Raw genomic sequence first — 19291 nt, forward strand, 5'->3', positions numbered from 1 at the left:
AGGAGAATTATGGCAGTTTTTAAGGTTGGTCAGGGGAAATGAAATCATCAGGTCTGGAACCAGAAGTGATGTCAGCAGGCTTGGGACCGGAATTAATGTCATTGAAGTTGGAAGTGATGTCATCAGGCCTGGAACTGGAAGTGGCGTCCTTGGTTCCAGGCAGTATTTCCCTTTTTTGGTCATGCAGGGATAAAATAGAAAGGATTAGTGCACTCTGCCACCCTGTGGCGTGGCATGGAATTACCTTCTTTTGAGATCTTTAGCAGCCTGCCATGCGCATGTGCATGTGTGACAGACATATGCATTGCATTGGGATGATCTCTGATATCAAAATGGAGTTATTCAATTAGGATTTTATAAGAAGATAAAAATTAAAAGGCTAGATATGACCCAGGTAGACAAGAACAGAAAAATGGAAGCCAGTGTAAATTTTGAATATGTCATCAGCCAGCAGCTTGGGACAAACACATTAGATGGGAAGGGACAGTGAGTGACACTCATCAAACAGAATCAAAATAGCAGCTGGGCATGCAAACCGAGGACGTGGAAGGAATTTTGTGTCACGTGGCCTGTTGGTCAGTCCTCACTCTAACACCAGCGTGAATGCTGACCTCTATAGAGACTTACAACCTGTTCTTATGTTCTTCTTTCAGCTTGCCATGAAGGGTCCACCCGGACCAGTCGGCTTGACAGGCCGGCCAGGGCCATTGGTAAGTCTCCTGTTACTTGGCTGAAATGTTTTAAAAGGAAAAACTGAGTCATTTTCTTGAATTATTTAGACATTTTTGGGCAGGACAGTTCTGTAATTCCACTCTCATATCAGCATCCTACTTTACAGAATTGTTATTTCATTTGCTCTTCTTGCATTTCATAACCCAGACATCCCATCAAGTGAATATCCAGAACCTCAATAATTTCCAGTTAAGTTTTCCAACTGTGTTACAATTCTGGAACTCTGCATCTACGTATACAGTATGCATACACTTTGGTGCTTTTTACAATTCACACAAACCCTTCTGTCTTACACGTGCTGCCCCCATTGGTCAGTACATTGTGATTCAAAGCTTGTAGAGGTCATAAAGCAGTCCCTGCAATTAGGAATGACTAATCCCAGCAGCTCCCCGTGAAGGTCCCTATGTAACCCAACAAGGCTACCCCCAGAGGACTACAGGTCCCAGCATGCCTTGCAGGTATGCATATGGGAATCCTAACCCAGGGATGCTGCCATCTATTGTAACAGGGTTTAAAGGATCCAAACCTTGTTTTCTCTCCCAGTCCTTCCATTATATTGGCCTCCTGGCTGGGTAAGAGTTTCTGTTTCTTCCCAGCTGTAAAGCCCATCTGTCCATTTTCCTTTAGAATGGCATCCCGACCAGGCAAGAATTCTTCTTCCATCCCCTTCAGGATGACCGTCCAAATACTATTTTATTTATTTATTTATAAAGCACTTTAAAAACAACATCAAGATTGATCAAAGTGCTATACAATCAAACCCAACATATCAGACACACAGTAACCAAACGGTAAAAGAAACATAAGAGCTGAAGAAAGTCATAATAAAAAGTACACAGATAGTCAACATATCATTCTGGGTTAAAAGCCAGAGAGTAAAAGTGTGTTTGTAAATAGGATTTAAAGATAGCTAGTGAAGGAGCCTGCCTAACGTGCAACGGCAAATCGTTCCAGAGTTTTGGAGCTGCAACTGAAAAAGCTCGATCACCTCGGAGTTTGCATCGTGCCTTGGGCACACGTAAAGCATCTGGTCTGTTGACCTGAGAGAGCGAGACGTACGTAAGGGTGCAGCAGTTCCGACAAATAAAATGGGGCACAACTATTAAAGGATTTAAAAACAAATACAAGGATCTTAAAATGGATTTGAAAATTAACTGGAAGACAGTGAAGGGAAGCCTAAATCAGGGTAACTTGCGCATGCTTGCTTGTACCAGTTTAAAATCGAGTACCAGTACCACTATGGTACTCAAAATAGATAGATATTAATTTTAGTATAGTAGGCAGGATTAGATAGATAGATATTAATTTTAATATCGTAGGCAGGATAAGATAGATATTAATTTTAGTATAGTAGGCAGGGATAGATAGATAGATAGATAGATAGATAGATAGATAGATAGATAGATAGATAGATAGATAGATATTAATTTTAGTATAGTAGGCAGGATTAGATGGATAGATAGATCGATATTAATTTTAATATAGTAGGCAGGATAAGATAGATATTAATTTTAGTATAGTAGGCAGGATTAGATAGATATTAATGTTAGATAGATAGATATAAATTTTAGTATAGTAGGCAGGATAAGATAGATAGATAGATAGATAGATAGATAGATAGATAGATAGATAGATATTCACACTGACTTACTGACCTGTTGTATAGTCCTCCATAATTATTGATTTTGTTTTAATTTTCAGGGGCTTTCCGGTAGTCCAGGTGGTAAAGGAGAAGCAGGTGATGCAGGACCACCGGTAAGTGGTGTTAGAGTTAACATTGGTGTAAATTATTTATTTAAAATGAAGGCACTGACTGCTTGACGAGAACAGAGTTCACATTAATTAGCCCTCTTCACAAAATTCAGAAGAGGGGCGTCAACAGGTAGATTTGACAGAGTAGACAGCACAACTCCTGGTCCAGATTTTGCTCCTGTCATGTCTGAGTTACTGCGGCTGTCTTCTGCCAGTGATACCTGAATGTGCTACCAAGCCACTGCGAATGACTTAAAGTGCGGCATTGTAGTGCGTTGTGTTTGACCAGCTGAGATGGGCACCTGTCACTGCACTAACAGAAACTTCATTTCCAGGATACCTTTGCTAATGATGTGTATCACAGTGTTTCATTCTTTTATATCTTACTAGCTGGGTAAGCCCATGTTGTAAAAAACTTAGGCTCCTAGAAATTAATGAAAACATCAGAAAAAAAATTGAAATGTAGAGTTGGCAGTGTTGTTTTGTGGACATGCTTGCCCTCCCTTGTCTATCAGCGGCTAAGTGAGTTTCTCTCTTGTTTGTTGTTCCTCGGTGGTTTCATTTTGGCGAGGGAATCGCTTTCTTTCAGCTTCATGCTGTAGCCTCGTATTTCTTTTTTCTTCCGACTTGTTCACTTGGGGGCCGCCTTACCAGCTCTTTGAGCTTCATGCTGTAGCTTTGCACTTCTGGGCCGGACAGACAGACACACACACTTCCACACGTTGACGTTTATATATAAGATACACCAGGTTTTACTGCATTGATGATGTGTATCATGTTTGTTCTCATGCTATGTATTATGTTATTTATGTATTTGAGCCTTTTCCTCTATGCACCTTGTCTTTTATATGTTGAACCTAAAGGGGTGGGCCCCCCTGATGCTGATGTGGCAACTGGACCACCTCCCCTGGAGCTACTTAAATTCATAATGGTGTGCTGAAGAACAAAAGCCATGCCATAAGGGAAAGTAAAACAGTAAAAGGAGAATAATGGCAATCAATGACAACCTAAGGTCCTTCAAGAATTAAAAAACAAAAAATCTTTTGTCCACCCCATAACAGAATTGGACGCAGATAAAAAATATAGAGCCAATTTGTAACCAAAAAATAATAACACTAGATTTAAGGGAAAAATCATAACTGAAGTTTAACCACAAACTCTTAATGATTCAAATATTAAAGTTGGCGTCTTTTATACATAACAAAATGTGGCGCACAACCCCTGATGTTGCTTCATTGCATCCATACAGATACCAGTATACACACGCCAGCAGAAAATGGCTATGAAACTGAAAAAAGACATTGTAATAAGTCGCAAAAAATAATTTAACCTTCTTAGCGTTAGACCCGCTCGTCACTCGGGCTGTAAAAACAGTGTTAAAAGCGTTAGTCCCCACTGTCACTCGGGCAACGGTACAGACGCGTCTCGTGTAAGTACGTGTTTAGACGTGAGGATTACGTGGGCTGTAAAAGTGCCAACAACGTTAGAGCCGAGCATTACTCGGGTGACAGTATAGGCGTGTCTCGCGTGAACGACAGGCGCGAGTGTTACCCAGGCAACGGTCCAGACGCGTCTCATGAGAAACGGTTTTCAGCAGCCCAGGTGTTGCACGTTTTTGACAGTGACGACGAAGTGCAGTGAAACTGAAACGGACAGCGCAATCAAAAGTGATTCTGATGGATCATCCTAAAGTGACATTCGTGTCACTCATACATGTGCAGCGTGCTGTTCTAAAGCTGATCAGTCTGGAAAGATAATCCACAAGGAATCACGCTAGTATTTTCCCGACTGTGACGCTGGATTGCGTATTTCACCGTGCATCAAGATACACCAAACAAACGACACATTCTGACAGTATATACGGTGTGGTCCCCGGACGGGGCTGGAGCCCAGCTGGGACGCCCAGGAGGACCAGAGGAGGGCTTGTGCCTCCTCCAGACCGAGAGGGGCGTCCGTCCTGGTTATGCTGGAGGCCTCGGGTAGAGGGCTTGAAAGCCCAGCCCTGTAGAGACCCGTGGCCACCACCAGGCGGCGCCCCAGTGCCTGATTATCCGGGAGCCGGCACTTCCGCCACACCAGGAAGTGCCGGGGGGAAGACGACTGGGGACACCCGGTCGGCTTCCGGTTGCGCAGCCGGCACTTCTGCCACACGGGGGTGTGTCCGCGGGAGATTGCCGGGAAGCAGCTGGAGCCCATCCGGGTTCCTATAAAAGGGGCCGCCTCCCTCCAGTCATTAGCGGAAGTCGGGTGGAAGAGGACGGAGCTGGAGGGAGGACTGGAGGCGGCCAGGAGAAAGAGAGGCACAGGACTGTGTGGCCTGGACGTTGGGGGAATCGGTGCTCGAAGCACTGGGGTTAGTGAGTGCACTAATTGTAAATATTGTACAAATAAACGTGTGTTGTCCGTCTGTCTGTGTCCGGGCCAGCGTTCACAAAGGTATTAGCATTATTTTTATTATTATTTGTACCATTATTATACATTGTACACTTCCGAATTTGTACTTTGAGTGTTTTGCACATTTTACAGTAGAGAGATCAGATTTAATAACTATGTCATTTTTCAAGCCAAAAATGAAACACTTTGAAAATGTTTTTTTGAGAAAAAAATGTAACGCTAAGGAGGTTAACATCATTTAACAGAAACAATGGCAAAACCAGACTTAGCGACCTCGAAAACGCCGTAACTACAGCGAGCAGGAGACTCAAAAAGGTTTGGGGACAGCAACCCCGTATACTGAGAAATGCAGCAAAAATAAAATAAAACACCATGTGGTTACAACCGAGTTCAAAACAGAACTGAATACCGATGGGAAAACGGAGACAGGAAGGGGATGGTCCAGGGTGTCTTCAGTAGGTGGGTTCTGAGGATGCAAATGTCACCAGGGATGGAGAGAAGTGGCGTCATCAGAGGGAGGATTGGTGGTGACGTCACCATTTGGCTGGGTCTTCTGCAGAGGGATAAAAGGAGAGGGAGGTTAGATGACAGCGCCCACCCCTGGTCCGGCTGAGAGACAACATTATTTGAGCCTATCAGTCTTCTCCCAAGTGCTTGTGGGTGACAACGGGTATAGGAAAAGCAAAAAGTGCACAACCAAGGGCCAGTTCCAACAGCCAGCAGGAGAAAAATGGCTTTTGTGACACTAGTGTTTACTTTCTGTCTTCTGGCTTTCATTTTGAAGTTTGTGTTTTTTTTCTTTGGTGTTGGACCTGGGCTTGTTAATGGATTCAGTTTTTGGAATTATGGAATGGCCTGTTGGTCAGTCCTCACTCTAACACCAGCGTGAAATATGGAATGTTTTTACCTGCTGTACTTTTCCGCTTAGACATCCCTTTATTCATTTTCTGTTTGCTGTTTTTTTTTTGGTGTTTATGTTTGAATACTATTTTTTGTAAATAAATCATTTAAAATATGATATGTTGAGACAGAGGTTTTTATGATTCCTTACATTTTGGAATATTTAAGCTTCTATTTCTTTTTGTTGGACTTGTGCAGGCCAGAGGCCTGCTTCTAGAGTTTGGGGTGAGGCTCATTTTGTATGATTAGTCTCATTTTAAGGATGAGGCCTACCCCTGAATATAAAACCTCAGATTTGAGTGTTGTGAAGCTGACAGACCATAACAAAAACTAGTTCAATTGACGTCACCTGCCTGTGCTATACGTGCAAAAATACGATACAATAAAATACAATACAATACGATTTATTTTTGTATAGCTAAAAAATACCACAAGATGTGCCGCAATGGGCCTGCCTTTTGATAGCCAGCCCAAACCTAATGACTCTCTAAGAAAATATGGCAAAACTCCCATAAAACCCCATGTATAGTCTCCATTTGTAAGTCACTTTGGCTTCAAATGAATAGATTACATGTAAATATCAATCAAGCATTTGAATGACCATTCTGTTTTTTGTTTCATTTTTAAAATATTTTAGGGTCCCAGAGGCATCCAGGGTCCTGCAGGTCCAAGTGGAAAACATGGGAAACGGGTGAGAATGTAAAATGACAACACTGTCCTATGGCGCCACCTAAAGGTCATCTTGTACAAGTGCATGTGATATAAGAAATTTTTTGCAGGATGGCTTCAGCTTGAAAAATTCTTATATTTTGTTTGTAATGAAATTATCCTGCAAAGCTGTGAACTGTATAGGCAACCCCAAGCTCCTAATTTTAAACGTAGCAGCTTCAATAAAACAAAGGGAATGGAGTTTGTACAGGCACATCCTTCTCCTTGTGTCTTATTCTCTTAATTGACCCTCAAAAGTAAAGAATGGATGGCAACTCTAACAGGTTTATGCTACCCGCTGACTGCAGTCACGCCACCCGCCGGCAGTTTGGAGTTAATGTATTGTCTTGAGGGAGCTTTGAATGGCTCACTCCTTTTTATTCTCTTTCTTATGACCACCACGATGTAACACGGGTGCAGTTAAAGTGGTCAGGCTTTGAAGGAGCCCTGGAGATTTTATTTAACTCTCAGAAGAAGGTAGTGAAAATCAAAAGTTCTGAACATTGCAATATTCTCTTTTGCATATTGATTATTCTTAAATATAAAATTGAATCAAAAATGTGTTATATTGCCCAGCGCTAGAGGCATCCTGGCCTTTTATGAGTATAAAAATATTGATGGGAGCAAACAGAGCAGTGGAGGAGGAGAGTGAGCCATTTGTCACCCTGTGGCCACCATAATGTCTAAGAGGACCTTAAAGCTTCCAGTCCAGGGCAGAATTTTAATTTATGGGCATTATTAAACAATGTGCTGACTTAATGTTGTCCACTCTTCTTAAGCTCACATTTTAAGCCATGAAACAGAGTCAGGTTAGAAATAAGGAGTAAAGGAAATGCAAAAGAGAAGGCCCAAATCTGCCAAATAGCCAGGAAAATACACACATTGTGCAGCCAGTGGTCAGGAAAAGAATGTGGAAATGGGATCTGCGTGATAGGAGATCCTGGACCTGATGCTGAAAGGCATAACCGCGGCTGATAATATCTAGAGCTGCAGGCCTTTTTGGACCCCCCGCCCAATGCTCTTTGACCATAAGTGTTTCCTCTGTGCCACATCGAGCAAATGAACTGACTGTGCCTCCACTCCTTGGGGGTTTATTAGCTATACCACCCCTGAAAGTTCATTGAAGGTTTGGCAGCACCACTCATTTCTAATTTACTTTTAAACTTTCAACAGGGACGGAATGGTGCAGATGGCAGCAGAGGGACACCCGGGGAGCCGGGCAGCAAGGTAATGTGGCTCTTTTGACTTGTGGTTATGTAATAACAAATGCATCGGAAGATTGAAATCTCCAGTGAATCAAGTCACAGACGCTCATATCAGAGGTCATGATATGCTAAGGCGCTTCGTGGTGAGAGTCCACGGTATTTCACTTGGCGACGAGGGTGGGATTTGCACTGTGGAGGGGTGGAGTGTAGTGCGTAAAAAGGAGGGGGGTTTACAAAGAGAGAGGAGAGTCTTTGAGTGTTCAGAAATGGTTTCTGCATGGCCGACTAATGGAGTTCTATTAGGAACTCACACTGCACTGTGATCACTTCTGAACCAGATGTTGACAGATGTTGCAAGTTCAGGGTTGACCAACTGGTGCTTCACAACAGATGCTTCGTGGTGTGAGACCACAGCAATTCATTTGGAGACGAGGATGGGATTTGTCCTATGGATGGGTGGAGTGTGGTGGAGAGAGTCATCAGGAATTGTTCTGCTCACAGTGTTCAGAAATGGTTTCTGCACTGCTGACTATTGAAGTTCTCCTAGTAACCCTGCAAGAGTATCACTTCTGAGCCAGTTCATGGCTGACCACTGGAATTCACCACAGTACAAGTCTTTTAACTAAGATGCTTCACGATGTGAGTCCATAACAGTACACTTGGCGACGAGGATAGGATTCGCATTGTGGATAGAGTGTAGTAGAAATGCTGGGCGGAAAAGGTGGGGGCTGAAAAAGAAAATGAGAGTCTTACAGTGACTATTAGACTTCTCCTATGAACTCACACTGCAGCAAGATCACTTCTGAACCAGATGTTGTGAGTTCATGGTTGACCACCGGGCGCTCACCAGATACAAGTCTTCAATGCTTTGTGGTTTGAGTCCATAGCAATTCACTTGGTGACGAGGATGGGATCTGTGCTATGCATGGGTGGTGTGTGGTGGGGACACTGTTCAGAAAATATGAGGGCTGACAAAGCGAAATAGTCACCAGGAAGTATTCTGCTCACAGTGTTCAGAAATGGTTTCTGTGCTGCTGACTATTGGAGTTCTCCTAGTAACGTACGCTGCAAGATGATCATTTCTGAGCCAGTTCATGCCTGACCACTGGCAGTTCACCACAGTGCAAATCTTCTAACTAAGATGTGAGTCCATACCAATTCACTTGGTGACAAGGATGAACTTCAAACTATTGATGGGTGGAGTGTAGTAGAATGCTGTGAAAAGAAAGAGAGAGTTTTTGGTGTTCAGAAACAGTTTCTGCACTGCTGACTATTAGAGAGTTCTCCTGCTAGGAGATCACTTCTGAGCCGGATGTTTTGAGTTCATGGTTGACTACCGGCCATTCACCAGATGCAAGTCTTCAATGCTTAGTGGTTTGAGTCAAAGCGATTGACTTGACCACAAGAATGGGATTTGCGTTATGGATGCGTGGAGTGTAGCAGGGATGCTGTGTAGAAAAGGTGTGGACTGACAAAGAGAGAGAGAGAGAGTCAGTCATCAGGAAGCGTTCTGCTTGCGGTATTCAGAAACGTTTTTGTGCTACTGACTAATGAAGTTTTCTTATGAGCTCACGTCGTATGATATAGCAACAATGACAACAATATTTATTTATATAGCACATTTTCATACAAATGATGGAGCCCAAAGTGCCTTATATAATGAAGAAAGAGAAAAAAGACAAAATAAATAAGAAAATAGAATTAGGGGACACTAACTAACATAGAATAAAAGTAAGGTCCGATGGCCAGGGAGGACAGAAAAAACAAAAAAAAACTCCATACGGCTGGAGAAAAAAAATAAAATCTGCAGGGGTTCTGAGGCCACAAGACCACCCAGCCCTCTCTTGGCACTCTACCTAACATCAATGACCTCACACACACTCCTCATGGTATTCAGGGTTCACATGGAAGAACTTGATAATGATGGTCATGATGATGTTCACTACTGAGCCAAATGTTTAGAGTTTGTGGGTGACCGCAGGCATTTCACCACAATGCACCGGGATGTTATGTGGTTTGAGTCCACAGAAATTAATTTGGTGACGAGGATGGGATTTGCGCTATGGACAGTTGGATTTTAGTAGGGACACCGTGCAGAGAAAGTGGTAGGTGACAAAGAGAGACAGCGACAGAGAGAGTCATCAGGGAGCCTTCTGCTCACAGTGTTCAGAAACGGTTTCAACGCCGCTGACTAATGGAGCTCTCTTATGAACTTACACTGTAAGGTGATCACTTCTGAGCCAGAAGTTGTGATTTCATGGTTCACCACCATGCAAGTCTACAAACTAAGATGCTTTATGTTGTGAGTCCGGGTTTCAGAATGTGTTGTTATGTTAGGCTAAGGTTTGTTTATGTCACGTTATCTTAATGTGGGCAGGGCAGGGCACTATGGTGTGGAAGTTGAAGCTTCTCCCCATGTATATGTGTGTCCTTATTGGTCCTGTATTTTGATCTGTCATCTCTTAGACATGTGACACTAAGTTGCTGGTGTTGGTGTGCATGTGACTGTAACCTTGGACTTATCGTTATAAGCGTTCAAGACTTAAAAATGAATTTAGCACTGTAACACTTATGTACATACTCTGCCATTTATATTACTGGCTTATCTGCATTAGGGAATCTAGTTATTTATTTTATTATGTAATGTATTGTTTTAATTTTATTTAATTATATATTGTTTGTAATTGTAACCTTTATTTCAATAACTAATCTTGTATGAAAATGTGGTGGTGTCTGGTAGGAATACACGATGTGTGTGGGTTTTGTTAAAAGTTCTCCCAATGGACTCACTCGGTCCTGCAGTGATTGTTCCTTTTTTTTGCATCAGTGAGGGTCTCAACAAATCCTGCAAAAAAAAAAAGTCAATTTCAATTTATCTATAGAGCGCATTTAAAGCAACATCAGTACTGCTGTAGCCAATGTGCTTTACCATAAAATATACAATAATCATAAATAAAATAAGTAGAACTGTGGTGGGCTGGCGCCCTGCCTGGGTTTGTTTCCTGCCTTGTGCCCTGTGTTGGCTGGGTTTGGCTTCAGCAGACCCCCATGACCCTGGAGTTAGGATTTAGCGGGTTGGATAATGGATGGATGGGAAAAAAATAGAATAAAAATCAATAAAAGAAAATACAAACCAGCAGTAAATTGAAACAAAATAAATGACTAAGAGGAAGCAACCACCAGCATTACCGAAGGTCATAGAAAGCTAAAGAATAGAAATGCGTCTTCAATCTCTTCTTGAACAGTTCAATTGGGAGTGCAGACGAGGTGCGGAAGCTGCACAAGCCCTGTCCCCCTTAGTTTTGCTCTTAGTACGAGAGACCACAAGAGACAACTGACTGATGCCTTATGGGTGTGTGAGGCCTAGGTCTGACCAACCCCGCGTCAAACGCTGTTACTGGTATGTGTGGACTGAATAAACTTGCATGCAGATTTAATAAAAATAACGTTAACATACACCAAATTTTCTCATTCTAATATTCAGCTAAATTTTTGCAAGATAAAACGCGGACTTTATCAAAATTTAACGATATAATCTATTAAAAAAGTGCGCCACAATCTCCTCCACTCTTGGAATCGACAGCAAAATGGCCAAACCAGTAATAAAGCATTGCTGCGTGTTCCACTACCACACACTTCCTGCACTGTTTCAACTTGGCCCACTGTAGCAAACTGAACCAAAGACTCGACTAAGAAACGATGGTGGGCTCTCCAGACACGAAGGAGTCATTAGCGATAAGCCATCAGTTGTTCCCAAGTCAAAACTCAGAGACTAATGGTCTATACCTATTTTAGGAAGGGATTATACTGACGACCCTTTTTTCGGGCAATGAAGGCGGACTATGAAATGTTTCTAAAGACGTACATATACGGAATTTTATCTTTAAGAGGGATTTTAAAAGGGTTCCTCTCAGAAGCATCTCAAATATAATATATACTGGAGAATATAACTTGACAAATCTACTCAAACGGGACATGCGGGCCTCAAAAGCGGGGCACCCTTTGGTGCGGGCCCTGGGGCAGTCGCCCCACTTGCCACCCTCAAACGCTGCTCTTGATGTAAGCTCTCTGGATACGTGGTGTAAAACACACAATTCAGATAAATGGGTGGTTGCAGACCCATGCCGTAATTTAAAATCCAGAAGCAACATTTTAAAATTAATTCTGAAACTAACAGGCAACCAGTGTAAAGAGGCTAAAATCGGAGATACAGAATCAAACTTTCTTGCTCTGACCAAAAAACGGCCATCTGCATTCTGGACCAACTGCAACCCACTTATCACATAAAAGTCTGTGGATAACTACAAAGCTTCCATCAGTCATTTTTTTTGGTTTCTAAAAACCAAAATTTTCAGAAGGCTTTTTCTCGGTTTCGAGTTTCATTTTTGACTTTCGTTGTAGCTTTGGCTGCTGTGTGTTAAATCTCTGTTTTTCGTTTTTGTTTTGGTTTTCCGTAGACTTTTTCACGCAGTTCCATTTTCAAATAGCTTCTACTGACATAATAATAATACGTAACTGCCAATGGCACTCTTACCTTGAATGACCCAGGAATGCGTGGTTTGTGATGTCACCAAAGCGACTGTGAAAAGGTCAGCGCGTCCATTTCTGGATATTCCAAGATGAAGGCCGATGTGTCGATTCTTTGAGCCCTTCAGCTTACTCATTGAATTCATTTTTCGATGCAAGAATATTTATACGTATAGTTTAACGTTCTGAACTGGATGACAGATCTGACTTTTCAGTAATGACCTCATCTCGATTTTTTGAGTATGCCACATCTCCTCATTTCAACCTGAGTCAGTACACTGAGACCCTTCTAAGTGGGGGTTAGTGTACACGCATGCACTGTTCACACAAACAATGACACACACCAGACACCCCATGCAGAACTATACACCACGCAATATTCACACATCACCCCCTGCCTAATGGTGTGAAAAAGTAAGTGCACCCCATGGAAATGTTCACTTTTTCAACGTGTTTTTGAACAGGCAAACATTGGATCTTCATGCAAACAGTGTCTATAGAAAAAGATGATACAGTTGAAGAAATAACAGTTAAAGTTGATATGGTGTATTCATTTTCATAATCTAAATTAACCAAAAACAATTGCAGATTTTTCACATGAAAAAGCAAGTGCCCCCCTGCATTTATCACCACTTCAAACCAATCAGATTAGAATCAGGTATACTGGATTTGTCTAGATAGATAGATATGAAAGGCACTACATAATAGATAGATATTAATTTTAGTATAGTAGACTAGATAGATAGATAGATAGATAAATATGAAAGGTACTACATAATAGATAGATAGATAGATAGATAGATAGATAGATAGATAGATAGATAGATAGATAGATAGATAGATAGATATGAAAGGCACTACATAATAGATAGATATTCATTTTAGTATAGTAGACAAGATAAGATAAGATAGATAGATAGATAGATTAAAATGCACTATATACAGTTTAAAGATATATAGACAGGGAGACAGATATGAAACTTTGTAAGCAATAGATAGATAGAGAAGGCACAATCTAATAATGAGACTGATAGTTATGAAAAGCTCTATATAATAGGTAACTAAGGAAGGCACTATATAATAGTTTAAAAGCTCTGTATGATATGTAAATAGATATCAAAGCCATTATATAATAGATTTGTGCATGTGAATAGCCCTTTATAATCGATTGATTGACAGAAAAAAGGCACTATACATTATTGGATAATACCTAGATTTGGTTCCAATTATCGTAAAGTCTTTAGGGAGTCTGCAGTTGGTTTCTGTCTTTTTTAGAGAACATATATGGTGGGTCTGGTGTACTCTTTGCTGTTGATGTGTGTGGTGTCATCACCAAGAGTAGATCTCACTTCATGACATGGCTGTACCTCAACATACACCCAAGCCCACCACAAAAGCCGGTGCCCTTTCCACCCTTTCCTAAAGCTCACAATGTCAAGTATGTGCCGGCCCAAAGCCTATAAATCCCCGAGACACCTAATGTTTAGGTTAACTGCTGTCCTTTTTTTGTATTCTTGACAGGGTGACCGAGGGTTTGATGGTTTGCCAGGTCTTCCGGGTGAGAAAGGCCACAGGGTGAGTCATGTTGCTTTCCTCTTGACAATGCAGCTGCTTTTTATTCTCCTTGTTCTCCCTGAATGTAAATGAGCTCCAGTCCTGACTTCCATGATGCTTTGTGGAGCAGAGACTGACATCACTGCACTTCATCACTCCCACTTGACGCCTAAATCCCCTCAAGCTGGAAAGCAGTGAAATGAGTGAGGGAAGCATCTACATGTTAGGCAGTCGTTTCTTTTGTGTTACTAATAATACATCTTTTGTCTTCTCTCCGTGTGCAGGGAGAATTTGGGAAGCAGGGACCTGCTGGTCCTCCAGGAGAAACTGGTGAAAAGGTAAAACAGAACATACAAGTACTGTACATCACATTGGGGCATGGGGAGGACTCGGCTTTCAGAGCCATTAGTGCCTGACCAACAACTGACCTACAAAAGATCAGACTGAGTGGAGCGGCAGCTGAAAATGTGACTACAGGATGTAGGTCTAAAAGCCATGAAAGGCACTATATACAACAAATAGATAGATAGATAGATAGATAGATAGAGGAACTGGAAGGGGCAGAGTCAGATGCCTATACTGGGCATTTTCTTGGTATTGCTGAGAGAACAAAATCAGAGAGGGTTAGTGTTTACACCCCCTTTCAACATGGGGTGGTTTTCTTCAGCCTAGAAGTATATCATTTCTTCCGTTTCCACGATTGTGAATTACTTCCGGGCTATAAGGAAAGTATAAGTCCCTGGGCCTCCCTGCTGCGTCCTTCGGTGGCCCCCATAGTATCCAGCAAGGCTGTGGTAAAAAACTCCAAGTTCCATGATGCCCTGCTGGAATTCAGGGCCCTTTCATGTTGCAGGGATGGCTCCATCTGGCGGTTCCCACAATATATAGAGTAAAAGGTACTATACACAGTATAAAGACAGATAGATAGATAGATAGAAATAAAAGGCACTATATAATAGATAGATAGATAGAAATAAAAGGCACTATATAATAGATAGATAGATAGATGAAAGGCACTATATACAGTATAAAGATATGTAGATAGAGAGATAGATAGGAAAGGCACAACCTAATAATGAGACTGACAGTTGTGAAAAGCTCTATATAATAGGTAACTAAGGAAGGCACTATATAATAGTTAAAAAGCTCTTTATAATAAGTAAACAGATAACAATGACATTATGTAATAGATCTATGCATGTGAAAATCCCTATATAATCAATTAATAGACAGAGAAAAGGCACTATACAATACTGAGATACTCATTATGAAATACAATACAATACTTGTTATGAAACACTCTGTATAATGGATATTTAGGAAAGGCACTATATAATAGTGAGACTGACATATTTAAAAAGCTCTTTATAATGGATAAATAAATGTCAAGGGCACTTTATAATAGTGAAATTGTTATATATGACAAGCTGTATATAACAGATAAATAGTGTAGGTGCCATGGAGGAAGGACAGACATCCAGGGGTTTCTCGGGATAAAGAATGGATTCGTGCCTGGACAGGAGGCCATATTGGATGGTCTGGGTGAATGGGCGTGTTGGAGGCAGTTCATTCCCCCACACGACAGATGGCAGTGTTCCTTAGGGCTGAACCCAAGTTGGACACCCGCAGGGTGCCATGGAAGTTGGAGTTCAGAAGTGCAGCTCTGACGGTAGCCAAAGTGACTGACATGCCTGATGTGTGTCCGTCCTCCATCGCACCTACAATACAAAGAGTCACTGTGTAACATTGATAGTTATGAACTAGAGATTTAGGAAAGGCACTATATAATAGCGGCATCCTCTCCTCCCAATCAGATCTCAGTATACTAGCTGTACATTTTTGACTTTGTCATTTCTTTCCTTGCTTTACTTATTTTTTTAATGATTCAATTTTTCTTTTTGATTCTAGGGGTCAGAAGGTCAGCCTGGACCAAGAGGACAGCCCGGCGAGCCTGTAAGTGGATGGACCCTTCACTGCGCTGCGAGTTTCAGGGGAGGGAGCTGAGGGTGGCTCGGCATTGCTCTTATTCTGCGGGGGTCAATTACTGCACATTTAATGAAGGAAAAGGTTTGATTGGTTTACAACTTTAATGGATAGCGCAGCTCCTTTTACAAGAAGTCTCTACAAATGATTTATTAAACACAAAAAGTGGGACTTGTTCATTTCATCCAGTTAGGACTTACTGGTGCTGCAGCAGGCCTCCTCAGAAAAAGAACAAAATCAAAAAGATGTCAGAGAGCAACTGACTGGCGAGCAGACACCTTTGATCTGTCTTCTTCTGCTTAAACATTCTTTTAGTAGAACTGAGTCCAGTCTGAGTTAGCCTTATGCCATATTGATGCACGTGGGCTGAGGGTCTTTATCATCTTCCATTTTGTGCTTTTCACTTCCTTGCAGGGTACCCGTGGTCTGGTCGGACCCAGAGGACATGTAGGGCCTCCTGGTCAGCCGGTAAGTGCTCATTCCTTCACATCCATCTTCCTTCTGTCTTGCCTGATCTCCCGCCATTCCTCTGTGTACCGCTGCCTCAGATGCAGTTCACTCATCAATGTGAGCGAAGGTCTTCCGTTTCAGGCCGCCTGGCTTGTATTCGTGGCGAGCTGCAATGCATCACTCTGTGCAGATGTCAAACGCTCCTTTGTTTTTGCTCTCTAAATGACCTGTAAGAAAATAAAACATGAAACCCGCGCTGTGATGAATGCACAGAAAAAGAACGGCTGACAGAGATAGAGGGGAGGAGGCCAATGAATGGAAGACGGAGCAGATAGGGACCATGGCGGTGGGTTGCACGCAGTTATTTAACATTCTGGAAGGACAGCAGGTGAAGAACTGAGCTGTGACCACCTGAGGCCGCTAGACTCAGGATCTGACAGGACCCTAAAATGGAAAAAGACCTCCAGTAATATAGTGAGAGCCCCCAACCACTAGAGGGCCCACCTGAGTGCTACTTTGCATGCTAAAACGTTTGATTTAAATTGTGAGTTGTTATTTTGGGATACCATCACGCCAATAATTTATTGAATGTGTTCCTTGGCACCATTTTGTGCATTTTTGTTGTTTAGGGTGGTATTATTAATGGAATGCTTAACATTTTTGTGTGATCAAGGTTTTCTGGGTCCAAATAATCCAATTCTGCCCTTCTATCTTTGTACCATAAGGCTAATTAAAAAGTCCTTTACTTTTTTATGCTATCTTTTAAAGCCATTTTGTATGGGCAACAGGCACCACTACTCGATGGATTTTGCATTAATCATTACTTGGCAGCGTTTCCCACAGTTCACCGGAACGGTGAGATGATGTACTGTACGTATGGCAAACGTAGGCCCTAGTGTTTGTGATAGCTGTCTGGATTTGGTGAGATTTTGGGTCCTCAGATGCTGCCATCGTTTAATTCTGTGATTAGGTCCACTTTCGGTGTTGCTAGGGGCGGGGCCTCAGGTCGTGACCCATTCATAATCGGGATTAAAGGACAGCTATGAGTTCAAATCCTTATTTGATCAGCAGATACTAAAGCTCGAAAGAACTCAAAGTTTATCAATGTGCTTCAGTTTTGACTCGCCCGTGATTATCGTCTCTCGTATTGTCTATTCGGTTTCCTTTCGCTTTCCACTGTTTCTTTTTTTTATGTTTTGTTTTGACATCATCAACACGACTATTTAAAGATAGCCCTTTTTATTTCTAATCATTATGACTTGAGAGTTTCTAAGCACAATAAGTACACACATAAACCAAAATGTCCTACTAGAGGGGGAAATCCATCAATCCCCAGATAGTCAGGGAAAGGACAAATGCCCTGTAGAATCTTAATAAATAAAAGATTTACTATCGCAACAAATGCTCTGACAGCAGTGAAGCTCCAAAGAGCACAAAAGGCACAGCAGGGGTTGCCTAAAATGGAAAAAAGAATCCCAAACACAAGGCCAGGAGGCAAAGTCAAAAATCCTGTCATTTCACAAAGGCACAGAATAATCACAACAGAAACCCACTAATTCCAGTGCAATCAATGAACCGCATAGGACTGCTTGTGTGCTCAGCCCGTATATGGTTTGATGGAAATAGACAGGTGGCCCCACCCCTTGCAGAACCAGCCACAAAATACAAAAATATAAGAGCCAAATCTTTTTAGTTAACATTAATGGTAAATGTTCCCCAAAATTCTGCTTAATTTAAATAAATTGAAGGTTTCGAATAGATAACAGAAGATTCTGTTTACCCCCATAAGCTAACAATTTAATGGAATGTTCTTAATGCTCTGCTTCATTTCTGTATTTTATTTTATTATTTTTTTATATATACTTTGCTAATCCCTAAGGGGAAATTGTCTTTTCACCTGACCTTGTGGTGGTCACAGTACAGGGTCAGCCATTGTACAGCACCCACGAGGCAATTTTCAGGTTAAGGGCCTTGTACTTAGGCAATAGAATGAGCTCACATTTAAGTAAGACAACTAGAACTAACTAACATGAACTGTTAGACAGGAAGGTATTAGGAGCAGAGAATTTCCTGACCCATTATGTGTGTACGTCAAACGTAGGTCCTAATGTATGTGATAGCTGTGTTGATTGTTGGTACGATTTTGGATCCGCAAACACCACCATTGTTTAATTCCATCATTAGGTCCACTTTCAGTTTTGTTAGGGGTGTGGCCTCAGAGGTCATGACCCATGAGTAATCAGAATAGACGTATGGCTACGAGTTCAAATCCTTATCCGATCTGCAGATACCAAAACTCTGAAGAACTCAAAGTTGTGCTCTTTTCTCATACTTACTTTCGGGTTGGACCCTCTTGCTGTCTTAACTTGACCGCGATTATCATCTCTTGAAGTATCATCTCTTCAGTTTCCTTTTCTTTCCACCTTTTTGTTTTATTTTATTTTTTATGCTCATCACCTGGTTTTCCTCTAAAGGTTTATCTGCAAGTTCACTCACAGACCAAAAACGGATAGAAGTTTTAAGAAAGGTAACCTGACATTTTAATGTCATGACTGAGGAGTTCCAAAAGCGCACAAGTCCCAAAAATACTTTCAAAAGCTGCCATCTGGTCGGCAGAATACCATCAAAAGTATGATTGTGGTGTGGTGTGGCGCTTGTGTTAATGTGCCCTGAAAATGGACAGGTGCTCAGTCCAGAGTGGGTTTCTGCAGCACTGTGTTATAATGAGTGTGGCTTTGAAGAGTGAGAGAGTGACAAAAATGAATCTAGACGGGTAACACATAAGGATGTTCACTTGTGGAAAGACATACAATAATGAAGACATGTGGGAAAAATACATATGCTGGAATTCTGTCAACTACTGGTTCAAAACCTACATCATTAGACAAATCCCTGGAAGCTTTAAACTCCCATGTTCAGCTCCATCATGCAATACAAAAGTCAACAGCCTGTGACAGCCTGGAACGTGGAGTGGATTTTTTTAATGCAGACATAGCAAACAATTCAGATAAGTTTGCCCACTAAGGACCCAAGTCCAGTTTTTAATACAATGCTTGGCATAGCCAGCTTAGAATAAAAAAATGATT

At 41.7% G+C, this 19291-nt stretch overlaps 1 protein-coding gene across 5 annotated transcripts in view; it reads left to right on the forward strand.

Moving 5' to 3' along the window:
- The window catches only part of col5a3a (collagen, type V, alpha 3a), a 292461-nt gene that overhangs the window by 125653 nt on the left and 147517 nt on the right, over positions 1–19291 (forward strand). For all 5 annotated transcript variants that reach the window (XM_039772887.1, XM_039772888.1, XM_039772889.1 and 2 more), the window contains 8 exons: positions 654–710; positions 2434–2487; positions 6416–6469; positions 7660–7713; positions 13740–13793; positions 14057–14110; positions 15681–15725; positions 16170–16223. In XM_039772887.1, coding sequence (XP_039628821.1) covers positions 654–710; positions 2434–2487; positions 6416–6469; positions 7660–7713; positions 13740–13793; positions 14057–14110; positions 15681–15725; positions 16170–16223 — 426 coding nt within the window. The remainder of the gene's footprint in view (positions 1–653; positions 711–2433; positions 2488–6415; positions 6470–7659; positions 7714–13739; positions 13794–14056; positions 14111–15680; positions 15726–16169; positions 16224–19291) is intronic.

This window comes from Polypterus senegalus, chromosome 12 (genome assembly GCF_016835505.1).
Source record: "Polypterus senegalus isolate Bchr_013 chromosome 12, ASM1683550v1, whole genome shotgun sequence".
In the NCBI taxonomy this organism is placed as follows: Eukaryota; Metazoa; Chordata; class Cladistia; order Polypteriformes; family Polypteridae; genus Polypterus; species Polypterus senegalus.